The sequence below is a fragment of the Saimiri boliviensis genome, chromosome 1 (assembly GCF_048565385.1).
Source record: "Saimiri boliviensis isolate mSaiBol1 chromosome 1, mSaiBol1.pri, whole genome shotgun sequence".
Taxonomy (NCBI): domain Eukaryota; kingdom Metazoa; phylum Chordata; class Mammalia; order Primates; family Cebidae; genus Saimiri; species Saimiri boliviensis.
Genome location: NC_133449.1, coordinates 103,097,587 through 103,122,319, shown reverse-complemented (window position 1 = coordinate 103,122,319; position 24,733 = coordinate 103,097,587). Strand labels below are relative to the sequence as shown.

The following is a 24,733-nucleotide window of genomic DNA, read 5'->3' as shown; positions in this document are numbered from 1 at the left end:
TCTCTCTTTCTTTCTTTTCTCTCTTATTTATGTAATCAAAGTGATTATTAGAACATTGTGTCTGGGAAGAGAAGTTAATTTGGAAAATGTGTATATTTAAGACTGATGACAAGATCACTGTAATTCCAGGCTCAATTTTTTAAATTTCAGAGTTAGCCACCACCAGAAGTATTACATATTGGTTACTCTTCTTTGTCCCCTCAAGAAGCAATTTCTGCATGATGTTACATTGTGGGTTGGTCTCTAAAGCACGAAGCTGAGCAGACCATTCTAGACCTTCTTTAGGAAAAACCAAGATCATGTTGTTCCAGGGAGACACCAGAGCCTCTGGTTAAAAGCTGGGCTCCAAATCTTTAAATCTAGATTCTTTTGGGGTGAGGGTTCATTATTGGGAGAGAAAAGGCGCATCTCTTCTCTAAAGGGGAAGGGGTCTTTATCTTGGTCTTACTCTATACTGTTTTGGTCATGTTTTTGATCAAAGGCCATTGCTCAGACTCTTTGGCAAAAAGGTTACCATGAGCATAGACTGTGTTTTAGGTGCTGTTGACTTACATATTAGAATCATTGCAAACAGAGGCTGGGGTGGAAGTAGTGGTAAGCAAGCTAGAGGTCTAATGCAGAATGGAGGAAAGGTAGAGAGGGAAGAGCCGCTGAAATCTGTTGCATGCTGGTGAGGCAAATTGGTTGACTCAGTTAGAATGCTGTCCTTTCTTTTCTTCACTGAGCCTAATTTGGGTATGCTGCTTGGGAAAACTTCCATTATTTCCAGCTGTTATGTAGAGCTCCAAAGAGCCGATAATTCTTCTTAATTACTGTTGCTTTCAAGCAGCCTCATTTAGAGATGTCTTACTTTCTGCCATATTTCATAAACCTGCCACAGTAGGTACTTAATTAACAGTGTGTTGGGCCGGGCTTGGTGGCTCAGCCTGTAATCCCAGCACTTTGGGAGGCCGAGGCGGGTGGATCACGAGGTCGAGAGATCGAGACCATCCTGGTCAACATGGTGAAACCCCGTCTCTACTAAAAATACAAAAAATTAGCTGGGCATGGTGGCACGTGCCTGTAATCCCAGCTACTCAGGAGGCTGAGGCAAGAGAATTGCCTGAACCCAGGAGGTGGAGGTTGCGGTGAGCCGAGATCGCGCCATTGCACTCCAGCCTGGGTAACAAGAGCGAAACTCCGTCTCAAAAAAAAAAAAAAAAACAGTGTGTGAATGGATGGATAAATGGAAGGAAGAATAAAAGGAAGAAAGGAAAGATCAATGTCTAACTAAGGAGGCATGAATTTTGTTTTGTTTTGTTTATCAAAAGGGCATGGGCTTCAGAAAGTTTAAAAACACAGCCCTCGGCCGGGCGCGGTGGCTCAAGCTTGTAATCCCAGCACTTTGGGAGGCCGAGGCGGGTGGATCATGAGGTCAAGAGATTGAGACCATCCTGGTCAACATGGTGAAACCCCGTCTCTACTAAAAATACAAAAAAAAAAACACAGCCCTCACCCATAGTGAGCATCCTCCTGATCTGGGCACACCCATGGGAGTGTTATGAATGTTTGTCATGTGTTATAAGGGGCAAAGGAGAGCCATACTTCTTGTTTTCACAGGCTTTTGCTTTATTATCCTCTAGATAACGCAGTCTTTTCTTAGAATTTCCCTAGAGTGGAGAGGCATCCTTCAACTACTTATATATAGGTGAGAAACTGGCTAAAAAAGTTACCTGGCCGGGCATGCTGGCTCACACCTGTAATCCCAGCACTTTGGGAGGCAGAGGCAGGCAGATCACGAGGTCAAGAGATCGAGACCATCATGGCCAACATGGCGAAACCCCGTCTCTACTAAAAATACAAAAATTAGCTGGGCGTGGTGGTGTGTGATTGTAATCCCAGCTACTCAGGAGGCCGAGGCAGGAGGATTGCTTGAACCCAGGAGGTAGAGATTGCAGTGAGCCAGATGGCACCACGACACTCCAGCCTGGTCAACAGAGGCAGACTCTGCCTCAAAAAACAGACAAACAAAAAAAGCCCTTACTTGCAAACCACAATGCCTCCAGTTTTACAACTTAGAAAGTGACTTTCCAGCCGGGCGCGGTGGCTCAAGCCTGTAATCCCAGCACTTTGGGAGGCCGAGGCGGGTGGATCACGAGGTCGAGAGATCGAGACCATCCTGGTCAACATGGTGAAACCCCGTCTCTACTAAAAATACAAAAAACTAGCTGGGCGTGGTGGTGCATGCCTGTAATCCCAGCTACTTAGGAGGCTGAGGCAGGAGAATTGCCTGAGCCCAGGAGGCGGAGGTTGCGGTGAGCCGAGATTGCGCCATTGCACTCCAGCCTGGGTAACAAGAGCGAAACTCCGTCTCAAAAAAAAAAAAAAAAAGAAAGTGACTTTCCAGTTAACTAAGCTGACTAGTTCCCTCTAATTCTTTTTGCTTTTGAGATTAAACTATCTATTTCTGGAATTGTCGTCATTGTGTTCATTTTTATACATTGTTAAAGATTTTCAGAGCTTTGACCAGGCATGGTGGCTCACACTTGTAATCTCAACACTTCGGGAGGCCAAGGCAGGCAGATCACCTGAGGTCGGGAGTTCGAGACCAGCCTGACCAACATGAAGAAACCCTGTCTCTACCAAAAATACAAATTATCCAGGTGTGGTGGCACATGCCTGTAATCCCAGCTACTTGGGAGGCTGAGGCAGGAAAATTGCTTGAACATGGGAGGCAGAGGTTGCAGTGAACCAAGATTGTGCCTTTGCACTCCGGCCTAGGCAATAAGAGTGAAAAAAAAAGCAAAAAAAAAAATTTTTTTTCAAGATGGAGTCTTACTTTGTTGCCCAGGCTACAGTGCAATGGTGCAATCTTGGCTCCTGGGTTTAAGCAATTCTCCTGCCTCAGCCTCCTGAGTAGCTAGGACTACAGGTGCGCCACCACACCTGGCTAATTTTTATATTTTTGGTAAAGATAGGGTTTCACTATGTTGACCAGGCTGGTCTTGAACTCCTGGCCTCAAGTGATTCTCCCGCCTCAACCTCCCAAAGTGCTGAGATTTACAGCCATGAGCCATAATGCCAGGCTGCTTTATATAATTTCTATAAAGTGATGTATATTGACACCAGTGGCCTGTGAAGAAGGCTTTCATTTGTTTTAAATTACTACAAGCATTTGATCCAAATGCTTCCAAAGATTCAGAATCTTCCAGGATAACTGGCAGACAACTACCTAGCCGATTTCATGAATTTTAGGCAAAGATTCAATCATTATATTTAAAATATGGTTTTTATGGGCCGGGCGCGGTGGCTCAAGCCTGTAATCCCAGCACTTTGGGAGGCCGAGGCGGGTGGATCACGAGGTCAAGAGATCGAGAGCATCCTGGTCCACATGGTGAAACCCCATCTCTACTAAAAATACAAAAAAAATTAGCTGGGCATGGTGGCGCGTGCCTGGAATCCCAGCTACTCGGGAGGCTGAGGCAGGAGAATTGCCTGAGCCCAGGAGGCGGAGGTTGCGGTGAGCCGAGATCGCGCAATTGCACTCCAGCCTGGGTAAAAAGAGCAAAACTCCGTCTCAAAAAAAAAAAAAAAAAAAATATGGTTTTTATGATAGTGTATTATTTTTTATGATCGTAGGCTTTACACTAGATTTTGCTCTACCTCTTTCCTACATGCATTCTGGGCCTTGAGACTAGACAGTGAGACTAGGGGAGGAATTAAGCACATTGCTCTTATGCTAAATTGATTTACTAGTGAGACCTCTCTAGTGTTCTTTATGTAATACATGGATAATAAATTGTTGCTCAACCACCTTGCACATAAAAACTATGAAAGAAATTTGTATACTGTGATTACCATTTGGTTTTCTTGTATTTGTGTAGAGCTTTATAGCTGACAAAATTCTTACTTCATCTGATTTTCACAATAAATCTTTTACTATATAGGGACTGTCAGGAATATATTAAAATCTTGTTTTTTTGTTTTGTTTTTTTTTTTTAATATACACATGCTCTACTCTTGCTTCCATCCAGGTTCTGATAGCTTCTTTGTAGAGGGCAGGGTCTCTTCCACAACCACTATCTTAAATCCAAGCCCTAGCAATCCATCCTCAGTTTTTTTGTTTTTGTTTTTGATATGGAGTCTTGCTCTGTTGCCCAGGCTGGAATGTGGTTACCCGATCTTGGCTCACCACAGCCTCTGCCTCCTGGGTTCAAGCCATTCTCCTGCCTCTGCCTCCCGAGTAGCTAGGATTACAGGCATGTGCCACCACACACGGCTAATTTTTGTATTTTTAGTAAAAACAGGGTTTCACCACATATAGTTGGAATCATACAACATATAGCCCTTCAGATTGACTTCTTTCACTTAGTAATATACATTTCAGGTTCCTCCATGTCTTTTCATGGCTTGATAGCTCATTTATTTTTAGTGTTGAGTAATAGTCCATTGTACGGATATACCACAGTTTACTTATCCATTCACCTAATGAAGGACATCTTGGTTGCTTCAGGTTTTGGCAATTATGACTAGAGCTGCTATAAACAACCATGAGCAGGTTTTTGTGTGGGCGTAAGTTTTCAGTTCTTTCAAGCATTTGATCCAAGTGCTTCTGAAGATCTAGAATGCAAAGAGTTCAATCCCTGGATCACATGGTAAGAGTGTATTTAATTTTGTAAGATACTGCCACATTCTCTGCCAAAGTGACTGTATTATTTTGCATTCCCACCAGCAACAAATGAGAGTTCCCATTGTTCCACATCTTCACCGGCATTTGGTGTTGTCACTGTTTTGGATTTGGCTATTCTAATAGGTATATAGTGACATCTCATTGTAGTTTTAATTTACAGTTCCCACTGGGCACGTTGCCTCACGCCTATAATCCCAGCACTTTGGGAGACCAAGGCAGGCAGGTCACATGAGGTCAAGAGTTTGAGGCCAGCCTGGGAAACATGGCAAAACCCTGTCTCTACTAAAAATACAAAAATTAGCCAGGCATGGTGGCCACACCTGTAGTCCCAGCTACTCAGGAGGCTGAGGCAGGAGAATCACTTGAACCTGGGAGGTGGAGGTTGCAGTAAACCAAGATTGTGCCACTGTACTCCAGCCTAGGAAATAGAGCAAGAGTCTGTCTCAGAAAAAAAAAAGATTTGCAATTCCTTAATGACTTATGACATTGAATATGTCTGCCTGTGCTTATTTGTCATCTGTATATCTTCTTTGGTAGACCTATCTGTTTAGGCCTTTTGCCCATTTAAAATCAGGTTGCTCATTTTCTTATTCTTGAGCTTTAAAAGTTCTTTGTGTATTTCAGATCTTAGTTCGTTTTCAGATACGTCTTTTACAATTATTTTATCTCATTCTGTAGTTTGTCTTCTCATTCCCTTGACAGTTTCCTTTGCAGAGCAGGCATTTTTAACTTTAATAAGGTCTAGTTTATTAACTGTTTCATAGATTGTGCCTTTGATGTTGTATTTAAAATGTCATTGGCCGGGCGTGGTGGCTCACGCCTGTAATCCAAGCACTTTGGAGGCCAAGGCGGGCGGATCACCTGAGGTCAGGAGTTCAAGACCAGCCTGACCAACATGGTGAAACCTCGTCTTTAAAAAAAAAAAAAAAAGTCATTGCTTTTTTTTTTCTGAGATGGAGTTTCACTTCTTGTTACCCAGGCTGGAGTGCAATGGTGTGATCTCAGCTCACTGCAACCTCCGCCTCCTGGGTTCAGGCAATTCTCCTGCCTCAGCCTCCCAAGTAGCTAGGACTACAGGCACACACCACCATGCCCAGCTAATTTTTGTATTTTTAGTAGAGATGAGGTTTCACCATGTTGACCAGGATGGTCTCCATCTCTTGACCTTGTATCCACCCGCCTCGGCCTCCCCAAAGTGCTGGGATTATAGGCGTGAGCCACCACACCCAGCCAAAGGTCGTTGCTTTTAAGAGGTTATCTCAATTTTCTACTATGTTAACTTGTAGGCACTTTATAGTTTTGTATTTTACAGTTAGGTTTATGATCCATTTCCAGTTAATTTTTGTGCAAGGTGCAAGGTCTGTGTCTAGTTTTTGTTTGTTTGTTTGTTTGTTTTTTGCGCGTGCATGCCAGTTGTTCCAGCACCAGTTGTTGAAAAAAAGTCTTTTCTACTGACACTTGTTCCAATTTTTAAAAAAAGATTATTTTTTTTCCATTTAAAGCCTTTGCTCCTTTGCCAAAGTTCAGTTGACTCTATTTATGTGGGTCTGTTTCTGGCCTTTCTATTCTGTTCCGTTGATCTATTTGTCTTGGCTGGTTTTTATTTTAGAGGAAATTGTTATATAGAAGATAAATGAATGAGAGGCTAAATAGACACAGATAACAGTAAATATTCTCATTTTAGATGCTTTAAAAAAAAGTCCACAATATGGCCGGGCACTGTGGCTCAAGCCTGTAATCCCAGCACTTTGGGAGGCCGAGGCGGGTGGATCACGAGGTCAAGAGATCGAGACCATCCTGGTCAACATGGTGAAACCACGTCTCTACTAAAAATACAAAAAATCAGCTGGGCGTGGTGGCGCATGCCTGTAATCCCAGCTACTCAGGAGGCTGAGGCAGGAGAATTGCCTGAACCCAGGAGGCAGAGGTCGCAGTGAGCCGAGATCGCGCCATTGCACTCCAGCCTGGGTAACAAGAGCGAAACTCCGTCTCAAAAAAAAAAAAAAGTCCACAATACAACAGAGGCACTGAATGAAGTTTAGCATAATGATAATAAGTAAAATTATTTGAAGATATCTCAGCTGGGCACGGTGGCTCACATCTGTAATCCCAGCACTTTGGGAGGCCGAGGTGGGCAGATCACCTGAGGTTCAGAGTTCCAGACCAGCCTGGCCAACATGGTGAAACCCCATCTCTACTGAAATACAAAAAATTAGCTGGGTGTGGTGGCAAGTGCCTGTAATCCCAGCTACTGGGGAGGCTGAGGCAGGACAATTGTTTGAACCTGTTAGGTAGAAGTTGCAATGAGCTGAGATCATGCCACTGCACTCTAGCCTGGGTAGCAGAGCTAGACTCCATCTCAAAAAAAAAAAAAAAAAAAAAAAATAGGGTGTACCCAATACCCTACATTCAATTTTGTTCCAGTGCCACATAGATTCCAGAAAAAAAAATTTCTTTTTTTTTTTTTTTTTTTTTTGAGGCGGAGTTTCGCTCGTTACCCAGGCTGGAGTGCAATGGCGCCATCTCGGCTCACCGCAACCTCCGCCTCCTGGGCTCAGGCAGTTCTCCTACCTCAGCCTCCTAAGTAGCTGGGATCACAGGCACGCACCACCATGCCCAGCTAATTTTTTGTATTTTTAGTAGAGACGGGGTTTCACCTTGTTGACCAGGATGGTCTTGATCTCTTGACCTCGTGATCCACCTGCCTTGGCCTCCCAAAGTGCTGGGATTACAGGCTTGAGCCACCGTGCCCGGCCAAAAAATTTTCTTAAATAACATATGTCTTTGCTTTGTAAATGTACTCTCTTCTTCCCTTAAGATATGGTAACCTCAGAATGTCAGTTGTTTTGCACATGAAGAAAAACTTACATTCTGTGAAGGTAGAAATTCTACCATATGTTGATTTTGCATTAGTAAATATGTAAACAAAGCAATCTGAGTGTATACTTGAAACTCTAAGATACAAACCTGACATCTACCTTAAATCTTCATTTACTTGGAGGACAGTGGTAGAAACAATGAACAGTAACAAATCTGTGGACTTACAGTGTAAAATAAGAAGTTATCTAGGTTCTACAAAAATGGTTAGTTGGTTAATTGATTGGTTGGTTGGATAATGAAGTGAGTGAATGAATAGTTAAGTAGTGAATACTCTTCCTTCTTCTAAAAAGGATTTAAGCCAGGCGTGGTGGCTCACACCTGTAATCCCAGCACTTTGGGAGGCTGAGGCAGGTGGATCACTTGAGGTCAGGTGTTCAAGACCAGCCTGGCCAACATGGTGAAACCCCACCTCTACCAAAAAATACAAAAAATTAACCAGGCGTGGTGGTGGGCACCTGTAATCCCAGCTACCCAGGAGGCTGAGGCAGGAGAATCACTTGAACCTGGGAGGCAGAGGTTGTAGTGAGCTGAGATCACACCATTACACTCCAGCCTAGGCAACAAAGCAAGACTCCATTTCCAAAAGGAAAAGAAAAAAATAAAAAGAATTTAAGATCCTTAAGGTATTCAAATTTTTAGGGCCTCATGAAGCCTCATCTGATCATTTTTCCAGTGTTTTCAAACAGAAAAATATTACCATTGATTCTTACTTTTCTTTTCTTTTTTCTTTTTTTTTTTTTTTTTTGGAGATGGGATTTCTCTGGTTGCTCAGGCTAGAGTACAATGATGCAATCTCAGTTCACTGCAACCTCCACCTCCTGGGTTTAAGTGATTCTCCTGCCTCAGCCTCCAGAGTAGCTAGGATTACAGGCATGTGTCACCACACCTGGCTAATTTTGTGTTTTTTTTTTAGCAGAGATGGGGTTTCTCCACATTGGTCAGGCTGGTCTCGAACTCCCAACCTCAGTTGATCCTCCCGCCTTGACCTCCAAAAGTGCTGGAATTTATAGGTGTGAGCCACTGCACATGGCCGATTCTTACTTTTCACTGGTTGCACATACACCTTTGCGTGGCAGTGGGTGAGGGGGGCACTTTCCAGTGAAGACCAGGAAACCTGCTAGGCAAATTCTAAAAGAGCTGTAGCACTCATGCACCTTTCTTACTAGTAAAGCATATGACATTATTTGGACAAAGCTTCCATGAAGAATAAAATGTTATATAATTTTCACTTCCATTTTCCAGAAGAAATCCCTTTCTGCCTGTTGTCTCCCTGATCCCTTCCTTCCAGATCTATGGTGCACTTGTATACTAACCAGCCACTTCAGATCATGTACTTAAGAACAGCTTTATCTTTTCGAGGGATAAAGCTGTTCTTTACTACTTGATCTAAAGTGTAGATCTGGGATTAGAGTCCCCATTCTTACCCAATACCCTACACATTGTGTAATACTGTGTAGGCTATTGGGTAAGAATGTGGACTCTAATCCCAGTTTCTTGAGTTCACATCTTACTATCTTCCAGTTTGTGACCTTGGACATGTTATTTAACTGTTCTGTTCCACCTGTTTAAAATGTAGGTAATAATAGTCATTACATTATAGGAATATGAATATGTGCCTGTGTGCCTCTGTGCATGTATATGTGTGTGTGTTATCTCTGAAAAGAACCTGCACATGTTAAGTGTTCAATATATGTAAGTTTTGATTATTCAACAGATAGTATTGAGTGCTGGACCCAGGTAATACACTGATTACACCCTGAGCAAGATTTGATCCCTGCCCCTTTTTCTCAGAATATTTTTCCTGGTGCTCAGGTCATATTGACATTTGCTATGTTAATTTGGGTTTGGCATTTTTTACTTCATTTTGTAGTTGAAGTCAAGTGATTTTGCTGTTCTGAAGCAGTTGCTGCCTCTGTTGGAGAAGGTATCCAACACATACCCTGATCCTGTCATCCAAGAACTCGCTGTTGATCTCCGCATCACCATCTCTACCCATGGAGCCTTTGCCACTGAGGCCGTCAGCATGGCTGCCCAAAGTACATTGAACAAAAAAGATCCAGAAGGGAAAACAGAAGAGCCGCAACAAAGCAGTCATGAAAGACACACTGATGTAGCTCATAGCCACCTTGAACAACAGCAGAGCCATGGAATAGCCCCCCAGACAGGTCTGCAATCAGATGCTCCAGTCACTCCTCAAGGAGTCAATGAGCCCAGCACTACTATAAGCGAGAAATCTGGAAGCATAACCACAGAACAGCTCCAAGAGGTTCTTTTATCAGCTTATGATCCCCAAATTCCAACACGGGCTGCTGCCCTGCGTACTCTTTCCCGCTGGATAGAGCAGAGAGAAGCAAAAGCCCTTGAGATGCAAGAGAAGCTTCTCAAGGTGAGTAGAACACACTGTAAAGACACATGGACACAGGGTGGGGCAGCCATCCAGGAGTATTCATCCAACTCAAGTGTTTTTGGAGCCTAGACTATGTGTCAAGTGCTGTTCTGGACCACCATCCAGAAATTTATGATGTCTGTTAGGAGGCAACACTTAAACACAGGAAAGACTTAAACTCCTCAATTGAATATGAGCCAAAGGCCAAAATTTTTGCACACAAGAAATGCTGTGGGCAGTCAGGAAAAAGAGAAAGTTGAAATCTTCTGGAGGATGTAGATCTTAATATGGCCTTAACAACTGATGAAGTCTGAGCAGATGAAAGAGGGGTAGGACAGCATGAGCAAATTCCCAGAGATGGGAAAGTACCTTTTCTGATAAAAAGGTCTGCTTTATCACTGCAACCCAGCCCAGATAAGCCACGTGTTTTCTCTGGCACCTTGAGTGGGGCATTGGGCAAAACTGGGTCTCCTCCCCTCTTCTTTCCCTTCATCATGGTGAAAAAGCTGTTCTTTTTTTCTCTTCTCTTGTTTTTTGTTTTTTTTTTTTTTGCAAGAGGGTCTTGCTCTGTCACCCAGGCTAGAATGCAGTGGCATGATCTTGGCTCATTGCAACTTCCACCTCCTGGGTTCAAGTAATTCTTCTGCCTCAGCCTCCCAAGTAGCTGGAATTACAGGTGCCCACTACCACATCCAGCTAATTTTTGTACTTTTAGTTGAGACGGGTTTCACCATGTTGGCCAGGCTGGTCTTGAACTCCTGACATCAAGTGATCCGCCCACCTTGGCCTCCCAAAGTGCTGGGATTACAGGCATGAGCCACTGCACCTGGCCAAAAGCCATTCTTTAAATTATAGATTTATGTGGGAGAATATGTGTGCTTAGCTAGAGATCTTTTCCCTGTTGTGGAAATTGTCCTGACCTCAGTATGGCTTAGAGATTAAGAGCAAGGGGTCTAGAGATTACTCCCTGGGATCACATCCCAGATCAGTTTCTTAGACATTTGAACTTTCTGAGCCTCAGTTGTGATGATGATGATGATGATGATGATGATGATGATGATGATGATGATGACGATGACAGTGACCTCTTCTATATGCCCTAGCCATTAGTTTAAGAATTATAATTCTGATTTAAACATTTATTTTTAGTAAACAAATTACTGGAACCAATTGTATAATAATAATGACTACTGTTTATTGAGCCAGGCCATATTTATAGATACTGTCTCTAATCCTCACAACAACTGCAGTATTAGTATTATCCCCAATTTACAGATAAGAAAAGCAAGGCACAGAAATATAGCAAGGGTTTGCTGTCACGGAAGTATTACTGAAAACCTCAAATATATATCTTCTTTGAGTAATTACTTAAAATATTCTTTTACACAAACCTATTTGAAGGTGAACGCAATGAAGATCTTGGAATTTTTTTTAGCTTCATTAAACCTTCATCTGCTGTACATAGTTGGTTACCAAGTCCTGTCAATTCTTTTTTCCAAAAAGTCTTTCTTTTTTATTTTTGAGATGGAGTCTTGTTCTGTGGCACAGGCTGGAGTACAGTGGCGTGATCTCAGCCCACTGCAACCTCCGCCTCCTGAGTTCAAGCCATTTATTGTCTCAGCCTCCCAAGTAGCTGGGACTACAGGCACATGCCACCACACCCAGCTATTTTTTTCTATTTTTAGTAGAGACAGGTTTTCACCGTGTTAGGCAGGGTGGTCTCAATCTCCTGACCTGATCTGCCTGCCTCAGCCTCCCAAAGTGCTGGGATTACAGGTGTGAGCCACCACGCCCAGCCCCCAAGAAGTCTGTCAAATATATTTTATCCTCTTTATTTCCATGGCCATTACCCTAAATTAAGCTTCCCTTACTTTATAAAAGATTCCCTACCTTCCAACCTGGCCATCTTCCTAACTGGGGTAATTTTAGGCTCTCCTTACATACTTAAGATGTAGAGACCAGCAGCATCAAGTTGATGTCAAGAATCACTGTGCCAGCAAAGAACACCGCATTATTTATAGAGCAGACACTTCCGTCTTCCTTTCTCTGGCTCTCGTGTTGGGGTCTAAACCTAACATGTCATGTAGTATCTTCCAGATAAGCTGTATTCACTGTAGCTGATACCCCTGATAGGTTCCTAAATTATAAGATATTTTGAGAGTAATTTGTTACTAATGTCAATTAAAGTGCTGAAATTTACAGGATTTTCAAAAATAAATTAGATTCAAAGTTATCTCAATAATCTCTCTGTCTCACTTGCACATCCATATGCTTTGTGAGTACAAGAGAAAAGGATTAAATTGCAGCAAATGTGCCATCCATTGCACATAACCCCAAACCTTGTCTCTTGTGTGTCACAGCTTGTAGTCTGGCATGCCATATGTGAGAATGTTGTTCACCGTGGCTGTCACTGAAAAAATGTTGAGGATTGTTCTTCCATTGGTTTCCAGGACTATTGCTGGAAGAATACAAGTATCACCCCCAATCTCTACCCTTTTTTTAATGGTTATAAAAATGGAACTTCAAACGTATAAGCCGTTTCCCCCATAAAACTCTGTCAGACCAGTTCCTAGCTAAGACAAACAAGAAGCAAAACATTTACGCTTTTGAACTGCTGATAAGGGAGTCTCTTAAATCTTCCTTGTTCTTTGTAAATCTTATCACTGCTGTATTTTGTGGTTCCAGATATTCTTGGAAAACTTGGAACATGAAGACACTTTTGTATATCTATCTGCAATTCAGGGTAAGTCAGTCCTGGTTAAAGGACTTTGAGTCTGTGGACCAAAGAATATATCATGTTCATATTTATTTGCACAAAATTTCTGAAATCCTAGGGCCATGAGACTACATTTTGTCTACTTCCTGCCTCCTAGCTAGGACATTGTAAGTCATAATAATAATGTTCCTGGAGGGTTTCCAAAGGGTCCCTATAGAGTTTCAGTGTCTCATAATGATGAGGAAGTTTTTATTATGTTTACTTATTCTATAGGTTAAATTGTATTTCTTCTAATTCAAGGAGGTAAAGAATGACTCACACATGAACTCTTATTACATTAACCTTTTATGTTAGTCAGCTACTCTCTCTTTTTTTGAGACAGAGTCTCATTGTCACCCAGGCTGGAATGCAGTGGTAATGAACTTGGCTCACCATAACCTCTGCCTCCTGAGTTCCAGTGACTCTCCTGCTTCAGCCTCCCAAGTAGCTAGGATTACAGGTGCCTCCCACCACACCCAGCTAATTTTTTATATTTTTGGTAGAGATAAGGTTTCACCATGTTGATCAGGCTGGTCTTGAACTCCTGACCTCCAGTGATCCACTCACCTTGGCCTTCCAAAGTGCTGGGATTACAGGCATGAGCCACCACACTTGGCCTCAACTACTGTCTATATGCACCTTTGCTCTCTTGTTAAGCTAAAAAAAACCTCAGGTATTAAGTATTTTCTTATCAAAACATTTTTTGCAATAACTTTATTTCTCATTTTATGATTCCTTGTTGTTCTCCACATCCCGATTAACTCGTGGGCTCCAAATCTAGAGAGGATGTAGAGAATAAGGCACCCTTCCCAAAAGGGCCAGAAGCAGACATGGTGAGAGCAGAGTTAACTCAGTTTCCCTTGGCTCCATCAGCGGCGTATAGTCAGCAGACCACCTGGGTGGACCACCACCCTATTATGATGCTTTGGCAAATTACTTAGTCCCTGTGGGGTTCAATTTTTTGTTATCTGTGAAAAAAGGACTAAATGGGAATGTAAAATGGTACTGCCACTTTGGAAAACAGTCTGGCAGTTCTTCAAAAAGATAAACATAGAGTTACTACTTGGCCCAGCAATTCCACTCCTAGGAATAGACCTGATAAATGAAAACATATGTCTGCATAAAACGTTGTATGTGAATGTTCACAGCAGTATTTTTCACAATAGCTAAGAGGTGGAAATAGCTCAACCAACCATCAGTTCATGAATAGATAAACTATATGTGGTATATATACAGGCAATGGAATATTATTGGCCGTAAAAATCATTGAAGGACTGATACATACTATAACATGGATGAACCTTTAAAACATGGTAAGTGAAAGAAACTGATCACAAAATACTACATTTTTTTTTTAAGACAGGGTTTTACCATGTTGGCCAGGCTGGTCTTGAACTCCTGACCTCAGGTGATCTGCCTGCCTCAGCCTCTTAAAGTGCTAAGATTACAGGCGTGAGCCACCACGCCTGGCCAATACTACATTTTATATGATTCCAAATATATGAAATGTCCAGAATACGCAAATTTTTAGAGACAAAGTAAATTAGTGCTTGCCTAGGGCTGGGGTAAAGGAGAAATAGTTGGGGGTGATAGGTAAAGGATACCAGATTTCTTTTTGGGGTGATGAAATGCTACAAGATTCATTGGAGTGACAGTTGCACAACTCTGAGTATGCTAGGAAACCATTGAGTTATCCACATTTTTTTGGGGGGGGGGGATAGAATCTTGCTCTGTCATCAGGCTGGAGTGCAGAAGCGTGATCTTGGCTCACTGCAACCCTGGCCTCCCAGGTTCAGGCGATTCTCCTGTCTTAGCCTCCCAAGTAGCTAGGACTACAGGCGCATGTTCCACCACACCCAGTTAATTTTTGTATTTTTTTTTCTTTTTTTTTTGAGATGGAGTTTCGCTCTTGTTACCCAGGCTGGAGTGCAATGGCGCAATCTCGGCTCACCGCAACCTCCACCTCCTGGGTTCAAGCAATTCTCCTGCCTCAGCCTCCTGAGTAGCTGGGACTACAGGCACGCACCACCATGCCCAGCTAATTTTTTGTATTTTTAGTAGAGATGGGGTTTCACCCTGTTGACCAGGATGGTCTCGATCTCTTGACCTCGTGATCCACTCGCCTCGGCCTCCCAAAGTGCTGGGATTACAGGCTTGAGCCACCGTGCCCGGCAATTTTTGTATTTTTAATAGAGACAGGGTTTCACCATGTTGGCCAGGATGGTTTCAATCTCTTGACCTCGTGATCCACCCACCTCAGCCTCCCAAAGTGCTAAGATTACAGGTGTGAGCCACCACACCCAGCTGCACTTTTTTTTTGTTTTTGAGACACAGTCTCACAATGTCACGCAGGCTGGAGTGCATGGTACAATCTCAGCCCACTGCAACTTCTGCCTCCTGGACTCGAGCGATTCTTGTGTCTCAGCCTCCTGAGTACAGGCATCAGCCACCATGCCCAGCCGAGTTACTCACTTTAAATGGGTGAATTGTATGGTATGTGAGTTATATCTCGATAAAACTGTTAACAAAAAAATAAAATAAATTTTAATAAAAGGGGAGAGAGCTAAAATTGTCAGAGCCTAAGGAGATATGATGACTAAATGTAATGTGATAGATGGGATTCTGAAACAGAAAAAGGACATTAGGGCTGGGCACTGTGGCTCACGCTTTGTAATCCCAAGCACTTTGGGAGGCCGAAGCAAGAGGATAACTTGAGGTCAGGAGTTTGCAGCCACCCTAGCCAACATGGTAAAACCCCATCTCTATAAAAAAACACATACAAAAAAGTTAGACCGGTATGGTGGTGGGCGCCTGTAGTCTCAGCTACTTGGAGGAGGCTGAGACACCAGATTCATTTGAACCCAGGAGGCAGAGGTTGCAGTGACCTGAGATTGTGCCACTGCACTTCAGTCTGGGCACTGCACTTCAGATTGAGACTCCATCTCACAAACAAACAAACCAAAAGGACATTAGGGGAAAACTAAGGAAATTTGAATAAATTATAAACTTTGGTTGATAATAAAGTGTTAGTATTCGTTCATTAATTGTGGCAAATATACCACACATATGTAACATATATAATAGTAAGATAACTATTCTGTAATAAAATGTTTATTTATAAAAGGGGATTAATACTAGGATTAAAGGAGTTAATTCCTTGCAATTGCTTAGCATGCAGTGTTTAATATGTGTTAACTATTAATACTTTTGTGTTGTTATCATCAGAATCATCACTATTATATCTACTGTTGGATGACTGGGTAATAATGTGGTGATCTCTGTAACTTGTCAGATCAGAAGCTTGAGTAGGCTGATTCTGTCAGTTATTGATATTTAACAAATTACCCTGTGGCTCACACCTGCAATTCCAACACTTTGGGAGGCTGGGGTGGGTGGATCACCTGAGGTCAGTAGTTTGAGACCAGCCTGACCAACATGGCGAAACCCATCCCTACTAAAAATACAAAAATTAGCCAGACACGGTGGGGTATACCTGTAATCCCAGCTACTTGGGAGGCTGAAGTAGGAGAATCACTTGAACCCAGGAGATGGGGGTTGCAGTGAGCTGAGATCACACCATTGCACTCCAGCCTGGGCAACAGAGCAAGACTCCATCTCAGAAAACAACAACAACAAACTACCCTGTCACTCAGTAACCTAAAACACCAATTATTTATCACTCACACATCTATAGACCCACTGTAGGTTCATCAGGGATCAGCTGGGTGGCTGACCCCTCCCTGCAGGTCTGCAGACCAGCTGTGGTATCTGTGCTTCATGTATTCGTGATCATCCCTGAACCATTGGCCTACCAATGGTTCTCTTGTTCACCTCATGGTGACAACAGAAGTGTCAGAGAGAAACCATAAATTCCAAAGGCTCCTCAGCCCTGACTCAGAGCAGACATCCTGTCATTCTGTTGGCTAAAGCAAGTCATGTGGCCTAACCCAGAAGTCAAGGGATAGAGAAGTACATGCTGTCCCCCTTTAGTTGGATACACTGCCAAGTCACATAGCAAAGGGCATGGATGCAGTAATGCCATTCTTCACATAGATGTGTTCTGTTTACCTCCCAGAGGCAAGGTTATCAGTGAGCACAAAGGAAAGTGCAGGTTCTTACTGGCTACTTCTTTCAGGGTATAATGTGGATATGCGCTATACAGATTTAGTACTTGAAGTTTAAGAGAGCATGCAGAGGGGAAATCATATAGCAAAGAAGGCCTGAGCTTTGGAATTTTGGAATTTATTTATTTTAGAGACAGGGTCTTGCTCTGTTGCTTAGGGTAGAGAACAGTGGTATAATCATGGTTTATTGTAGCCTCAACCTCCTGGGCTCAAACAATCCTACCACCTCTGCCTCCTGAGTAGGTGGGACTACAGATGCATGCCAACACATCAGGCTAATTTTTTTTTTTTTGAGATGGAGTTTCGCTCTTGTTACCCAGGCTGGAGTGCAATGGCGCGATCTCGGTTCACTGCAACCTCCGCCTCCTGGGTTCAGGCAATTCTCCTGCCTCAGCCTCCTGAGTAGCTGGGATTATAGGCACGCGCCACCATGCCCAGCTAATTTTTTGTATTTTTAGTAGAGACGGGGTTTCACTATGTTGACCAAGATGGTCTCAATCTCTTGACCCTGTGATCCACCCGCTTCAGCCTTCCAAAGTGCTGGGATTACAGGCTTGAGCCACCGCGCCTGGTGCTTTTTTTTTTTTTTTGAAACGGAGTTTCACTCTTCTTACCCAGGCTGGAGTGCAATGGCGCAATCTTGGCTCACCGCAACCTCCACCTCCTGGGTTCAGGCAATTCTCCTGCCTCAGCCTCCTGAGTAGCTGGGGTTACAGGCACACTCCAACATGCCCAGCTAATTTTTTGTATTTTCAGTAGAGACGGGGTTTCACCATGTTGACCAGGATGGTCTCGATCTCTCGACCTCGTGATCCACCCGCCTCAGCCTCCCAAAGTGCTGGGATTACAGGCGTGAGCCACAGCACCCGGCCAATTTTTTTTTTTTTTTAATTGTAGGGATGGGGCTCTCACTATGTTGCCCAGGCTCAAACTCCTAGACTCAAACAATCCTGTTACCTCAGCCTCCCAACATGCTGGGATTACAGGCAAGAACCATTGTGCCTAGCCGAATTATTTCTTTATTCAACAAACATATATTGTATATCTCCTATATACAAAACACTTTAGATTAACTGTGCATTGTAATTAGATTCAAAAGCAAAAAGAATTCTTCAAAGGAGACAAAATGACCACCCAAAGCGGTAAAGGACAACTAGGTGAGAACAAAAGTTTTGAGAGAAACTGAGGTTTCAAGAGAGAAAGTAATTACTTGCAGCTGAGAGGCCAAAGAGGGCAGGAATTGAGAGGTGTGGGGGTCCAGGAGGCCACATGACCATGGGTTGTGCTTGTGGAAGTCAGATAAATCAAATCAATGAAGCAAGAAACTAAAGTGCTTATAATTCGGAAGTCTCAGAACGCAAGTCATCCTGTACTTTCCCCAAGAAATTGTAATACTGTCAAGGAGATGTTTTTCATTGTGTCTTTTTTTTAAAAAAAAGACTGGATTTTTGGGAATGGGTGGCATGTCAACCTAATGTGGTCACCCTGCCGTTTGGAATGAGTGTCTTAACATTAATCCTCTCAGCTCATTAGCCTCTAGGGTCTGCTATCAAAATCGCAACTGTTTGTGTTGTGTTTGTTTTTAGTAATTTTCATTGATGTGCAAATCAGTTAGTAGCTAATTTGGTGATGAAGAACATGATGAGTAGAGGTGTAATTTCTATTCTCAGCTTCCCAAGATGATGGACAAGTTTGAACTAATTGATGTTTTTGGTGTTTATAATATGCACTTAAAAGCCAAGGCCTTAGGTGAGTTTCCCATTAAGAAAGAAAAGAGGTGAATTTTCCCACCTGCATTGCCAATGTAGTTTGCCTGGGCCTAAAGCACTCCAGGAACAAAGCCATTCTGAGCTCCCAGTCAGACCAGACCACTTAAACTGCAGTACAGCGGGGAATGCCTAGTTATGTTCTGAGTAGCATTCACTTGTGGGGATTGTGTATTTTTAAAATTTCCCTTTTCTGGGCTGCCTAAATGGCTCCATGTGGAAGCTATAGTATACTTTTTGCTTAATTTATTGATGTTTTATATTTCTTTCTTTCTTTCTTTCTTTTCTTTCTTTCTTTCTTCTTTCTCTTCTTTCTCTTCTCTTTTCTCTTCTGTTCTCTTCTCTGCTCTTCTCTTCTCTTCTCTTCTCTTCTCTTCTCTTCTCTTCCTTTTCTTTTCTTTTCTTTTCTTTTCGAGACGGACTTTTACTCTTGTTGCCCAGGCTGGAGTGCAATGGCACGATCCTGGCTCACTGCAACCTCCACCTCCTGGGTCAAGTGATTCTTCTGCTTCAGCCTCCTGAGTAGCTAGGATTACAGGCATGTGCCACCACACCCAGCTAATCTTTGTATTTTTAGTAGAGATGGGGTTTTACCATGTTGGCCAGGCTGGTCTTGAACTCCTGACTTCAGGTGATCTGCCCACATTGACCTCCCAAAGTGCTGGAATTGCAGGCATAAGCCACTGTGCCTGACCTGTATTTCTTTTATATAAAGTAAGTAATACTTTGCAGTCTAGGTGGAAAGCAGAAGAAAATATAGTACAGCAATTCATTCATTGATGCCACTTAGAAATTTCTGATGTCTATATTATCTATCATAGCAATCTGAGAACTAAATACCCTAGGAGTGGAATTAAATTTTATGAAAAACTGCATCTCTGTTTATTTTTACTGAAAAGTGCTAGCTTACTTAGTCGTTCTAGTACCTTCTCCCAGGTACTCAATAACAGCTTCTTCAGGCAGATAATTATGTATAAAGCCTCTGAGTTCCAGTTACCCTACAGAGTTTACAGATAGAGAATTGAATCTTACACAGATCAAGATAAATGTCTCCCCTTTTGTATTCCTTGTTTTTTTGTTTTTTGGGTTTTTTTTGAGATGAAGTTTCACTCCTGTTGACCAGGCTGGAGTGCAATAGTGCAATCTCAGCTCACTACAACCTCTGCCTTCCGGTTCAAGGGATTGTCCTGCCTCAGCCTCCCGAGCAGCTGGGATTACAGGTGCCCAGCACCACACCTAGCTAATTTTGTATTTTTAGTAGAGATGGGGTTTCTTCATGTTGGTCAGGTTGGTCTCGAACTCCTCACCTCAGGTGATCTACCCACCTCGGCCTCTCAAAGACTCAGCATATATTCCTTTTTCACTGTTTTTTTTTTTAATCATCATTATTATTACACAAGTAATTCATTCTCAATGTTTTTTTTTAAATTTCAACAAGAGGGCCGGGCGTGGTGGCTCACGCCTGTAATCCCAGCACTTTGGGAGGCCGAGGTGGGTGGATCACGAGGTCAAGAGATCGAGACCATCTTGGTCAGCAAGGTGAAACCCCATCTCTACTAAAAATACAAAAATTAGCCGGGCATGGTGGCGCACGCCTGTAGTCCCAGCTACTCGGGAGGCTGAGGCAGGAGAATTGTTTGAACCCAGGAGGCAGAGGTTGCGGTGAGCCAAGATTGCGCCATTGCACTCCAGCCTGGGTAACAACAGCGAAACACCGTCTCAAAAAAAAAAATTTCAACAAGAATGAAGTATATAAGGTAAAAGGCAGAAGTCCTTCTCTTTTCCAAAATGGAAGTTAGAATATGTCCTTAAAGGCTGGGCTCAGTGGCTCATACCTGTAATCCCAGCACTTTGTGGGGCTGAGGTAGAAGGATTGCTTGAGCCTGAGAGTTCGAGACCAGCCTGGACAACATGGTGAGACCTTGTCTCCACACACACACAAAAATAAAAATTAGCTAGGTGTGCTGGTGAGCACCTCTAGTCCCAACTGTTTAGGAGCCTTAGGTGGGAGAATCACTTGAGCCCATGAGGTTGAGGCTGCAGTGAGTCATGATTGCACCACTGCACTCCATTCTAGGTGACAGAGTGAGTGACACCTTATCTCAAAAAGAAAAAAAAAAAAGGGTACATCCTTGAGATTCCCATAGTGTGCACTAGATGTTTGGCCATTTTTTTACATTTCAGTTTTGAAATAGACGTTCAATAATAAATATGATAAATAAGTGATATTCTTCCATAAGACATTATAGTCAGATTGTTTGTTTGTTTGTTTGTTTTGAGACAGAGTTTCTTTCTTGTTGCCCAGGCTGGAGTGCAGTGGTACAGTCTCGGCTCACTGCATCCTCTACCTCCCAGATTCAAGCAATTCTCCTGCCTCAGCCTCCCAAGTAACTGGGACTACAGGCACCCGCTTCTATGCCCAGCTTGTTTTTTTGCATTTTTAGTAGAGACAGGATTTCACCATGTTGGCCAGGCTGGTCCCAAACTTCTGACCTCAGGTGATCCACCTGCCTTAGCCTCCTAAAGTGCTGGAATTACAGGCGTGAGCCACTGCACCCTGGCTATAGCCAGATTATTTCTATACTGTAGATCTGTTCATGTGTACTCTTAGTCACTTTCAATTATTTAAAGGATATTTTGAAAGCAACAGATGCATTTGGGGGATCCAAGTGTTCCCTCTCATTGTCAAAAGGATCTTTGGATAAAACTACAAGCCTTCTTTTAAAAGAAAAAGAAAAAAACCACCTGGGCTCTGGGCCAACCATGGCAGGTGAAAGCATGCCAGTGTGTAGAGTGAAAAGATCTAGCCATCTTGACATGCCCAAACAAATCACACTAGCTCTTCCACCCTCTTCCTTTCAGAGAAGAGTTTTCATTTCTGGCAAAAGAGCTGAGTGGAGGGAAGGCAAAAGCCCGGAAGGGGGAAGGTAGATACAAGATGAAATTGTTTTCACAGAGTTTCAAACTAAGCAGGATTACAAGTCTTAACTTGTCGGGAATTGAATCTCTATCTCATTCTCAGATTTCTACCTCAAATAAAATAAGTTGAGAAACCATTAACTGAAAATAATGCTATCCCTTGAAGGATCATCTAATTGGACCTGGCATGGAAATTTGGCATACAGTCTTGTGAAGTTTATCATCTCCATTTATGTCCTGGAAAAAAGAAGATTTCTTTTACATCGTGACCTGGTTTCTGTACCACTTAATTAACAAATAAGCATTTACAGAATGTCTCTCATATATGCTATCTCAGTAAATTCTAGAAGTAGTTTTGGGAAATAGACATTATCTCCATTTTTAAAACTTCTTATTTGATATCTAATTTCCATACCTAAAATTCACCCAATTAAAACATGCAAGTCAATGGCTTTTAGTGTATTTAAAGAGTTGTGCAACCATCACCACTATCTAATTTTAGAACATTTTAATCATTTCATATCCATCAAAAGTCACTTCCCCTTGCTCATTCCCCCAACCTCTGGCAACCACTGATCTATTTTTTAATCTCAATGGATTTGCCTATGCCGGACATTTCATATAAATAGAATTATACAATATGAGGTCTTTTTTGTCTGGCTCCTTTCAATTTAGCATAATGTTTATGAGGTTTCCTTTTTATGAATTCATTCATTTTTATGACTGAATAATATTCCATAGTATTGCTTAGCCATGTTTTATTTATCCAGCTTGTTAATTGGTGGAAAATTTAGTTGTTTCCACTTTTTGGCTATTATGAATAGTGTTGCTATACATATTTGTGTACAAGTTTTTGTGTGAACATGTTTTCATTTCCCCTGGGGGTGTGTGTGTGTATGTGTGTGTGTGTGTGTGTATACACATATACGTACAAACATATATACACATATATACACACACATATATACACACATATATATGTGTGTATATATGTGTGTGTATATATGTGTATATATGTTTGTACGTATATGTGTATACACACATATATATGTACATATATATGTGTGTATATGTACACATATATACACACATATACACACATATATATGTACATATATATGTGTGTATATATGTGTGTGTATATATATATGTATATGTATGTGTGTGTATACACACATGCACACACCTAGGAGTAGAATTGCTGGGACATATACTAAGTCTATGTTTAGCCTTTTGAGGAGCTGCCGGACTATTTTCCAAAGCAGATATACCGTTTTACATCCTTACTAGCAATGTATGAGTGTTCCAGTTTTTACACGGCTTTGCCAATACTTGCTATTGTCTTCTTATCATAGCTATCAAAGTAAAGTAAAATATAGAGATGGATCTCTAAATTTAAAACATCTTATTTGAGAAGAAAGAATTGTAATTTGGGGCATACAGGTAGACCCAGTGGACTTCCATATGTCTGAAGAACAATAAGAAAAAAAAAAAAAAAAAGGCCAGGCACAATGGCTCACGCCTGTAATCCAAGTACTTTGGAGGCCCAGGCGGGCGGATCACCTGAGGTCAGGAGTTCAAGACCAGCCTGACAAACACGGTGAAACCCCATCTTAAAAAAAAGAACAATGAGAAGGTTGGAGGTTTTGTAAAAAGGAGAAATGTTACATACTGTTCTGGAGAAAGATCATTGACACTAGTAAAGTTTTGGAGATCTGGCAGGCTCTGATTAATCAGTGACAGCAGTGGGTAAAATGAGTCTTAGAGTCACAGCAGGTTTGTTTCAGTAGCTATTAGATGAAACTGGCTTTAGGCTACAACAGGCAGTTTCAAAAAGTAGGCTTGTAGGGAATTATGTTTTTGGAGCAATGTTATGTGCCCTGTGTTTTTTTCCCTGACCTCTCAACTCCATTTTAGTTGAATACGACAGGCATGACCCAATTCATATGATCCACCTTCCATTTTCCGCTTTCGATTGAGATATTTTTTTGAAAGCATTGCCGATTAACTACTTATAAGGTAGCTAAATTGTCCCTTGGAGCTAGGATGGACCTGTTCTGCTTGTCTCTGTCCCACATCAGCGAGGAAGTATGGGGGCTTATGTCAGGGACCTGGGCCACATTTGAGTAACAGAGTCCAGAAGGAAAAGTGTTCTTAGGGTATGTTGGTCTACAGTCATTTATCGAATTCCATCTTAACAGTTCTATAAGCATTAGCAATCATCTCAAAGGATTGGGTTAACATTATTTTGTTAGGGGAGCTGGCACTATAAGGATTAGACAAGCAATAAGAACAAAACTGGCCTGTCACAGTGGCTCACACCTGTAATCCCAACACTTTGGGAACCTGAGGCAGGAGGATCTCTTGAGCCCAAGAGGTCAAGGCTGCAGTGAGTTATGATCACACCACCGTGCTCCAGCCCTGTCTGGAGTGGCAGAGTGAGACCCTGTCTTAAAAAAGAAACAAACAGCCGGGCGCGGTGGCTCAAGCCTGTAATCCCAGCACTTTGGGAGGCCGAGGCGGGTGGATCACGAGGTCGAGAGATCGAGACCATCCTGGTCAACATGGTGAAACCCTGTCTCTACTAAAAGTGCAAAAAATTAGCTGGGCATGGTGGCACGTGCCTGTAATCCCAGCTACTCAGGAGGCTGAGGCAGGAGAATTGCCTGAGCCCAGGAGGCGGAGGTTGCGGTGAGCCAAGATCTCGCCGTTGCACTCCAGCCTGGGTAACAAGGGTGAAACTCCGTCTCCAAAAAAAAAAAAAAAAAGTTATTAAAAATAATTAACAACAATATAATAAATTTAGTTTGTAAAATGGTTTTGAACTAACAGCCCAAGACTAAGGTCAACAAACTAAACAAATTAAAAGACCATAGTGGAAACTGGGTGAGACTTGTAGTTGTCATTAAGTAGTATTTTATGACTCGCTTGAATTAAACAGAGAATTGCCAACTTCAGAAAAGGGGACCACCAGTACAGTTTGAACAGTAGGTTGTGTTAGGGATATTGCCTAAGTTGTCTGCTAGTGGACTACAAGGATTTTTCTTTCTTTCTTTCTTTCTTTCTTTCTTTCATTTATTTATTTATTGCCATAAAGCAGGGATATTTTATTCTAGGAAATGGAAAACAAACAAACAAAAACAGGTAACACATCTTTCTATATACCATTCTAATTTAACTGACATTAATTCAGAAAAGCCAGAGCAGATATACATGTGCATATGTATAAATATG

The 24,733-nt window shown here is 42.2% G+C and overlaps 1 protein-coding gene and 1 non-coding gene across 7 annotated transcripts in view; one reads left to right on the top strand and one right to left on the bottom strand.

Annotated features, from left to right (window-relative positions):
* The window catches only part of TANGO6 (transport and golgi organization 6 homolog), a 127,953-nt gene that overhangs the window by 84,182 nt on the left and 19,038 nt on the right, over positions 1–24,733 (top strand). For 4 of the 6 annotated variants that reach the window (XM_074401509.1, XM_074401499.1, XM_074401490.1 and 1 more), the window contains 2 exons: positions 9,420–9,935; positions 12,621–12,678. In XM_074401509.1, the coding sequence (XP_074257610.1) occupies positions 9,420–9,935; positions 12,621–12,678 (574 nt within the window). Of the gene's footprint in view, positions 1–9,419; positions 9,936–12,620; positions 20,911–24,733 lie in introns of those variants that run through there. The other 2 variants (XM_074401518.1, XM_074401505.1) reach the window with 1 other exon arrangement.
* LOC120362203 (U7 small nuclear RNA) lies at positions 8,634–8,697 on the bottom strand. Its single transcript, XR_005578166.1, has one exon. It is a non-coding gene; the product is annotated as a U7 small nuclear RNA (small nuclear RNA).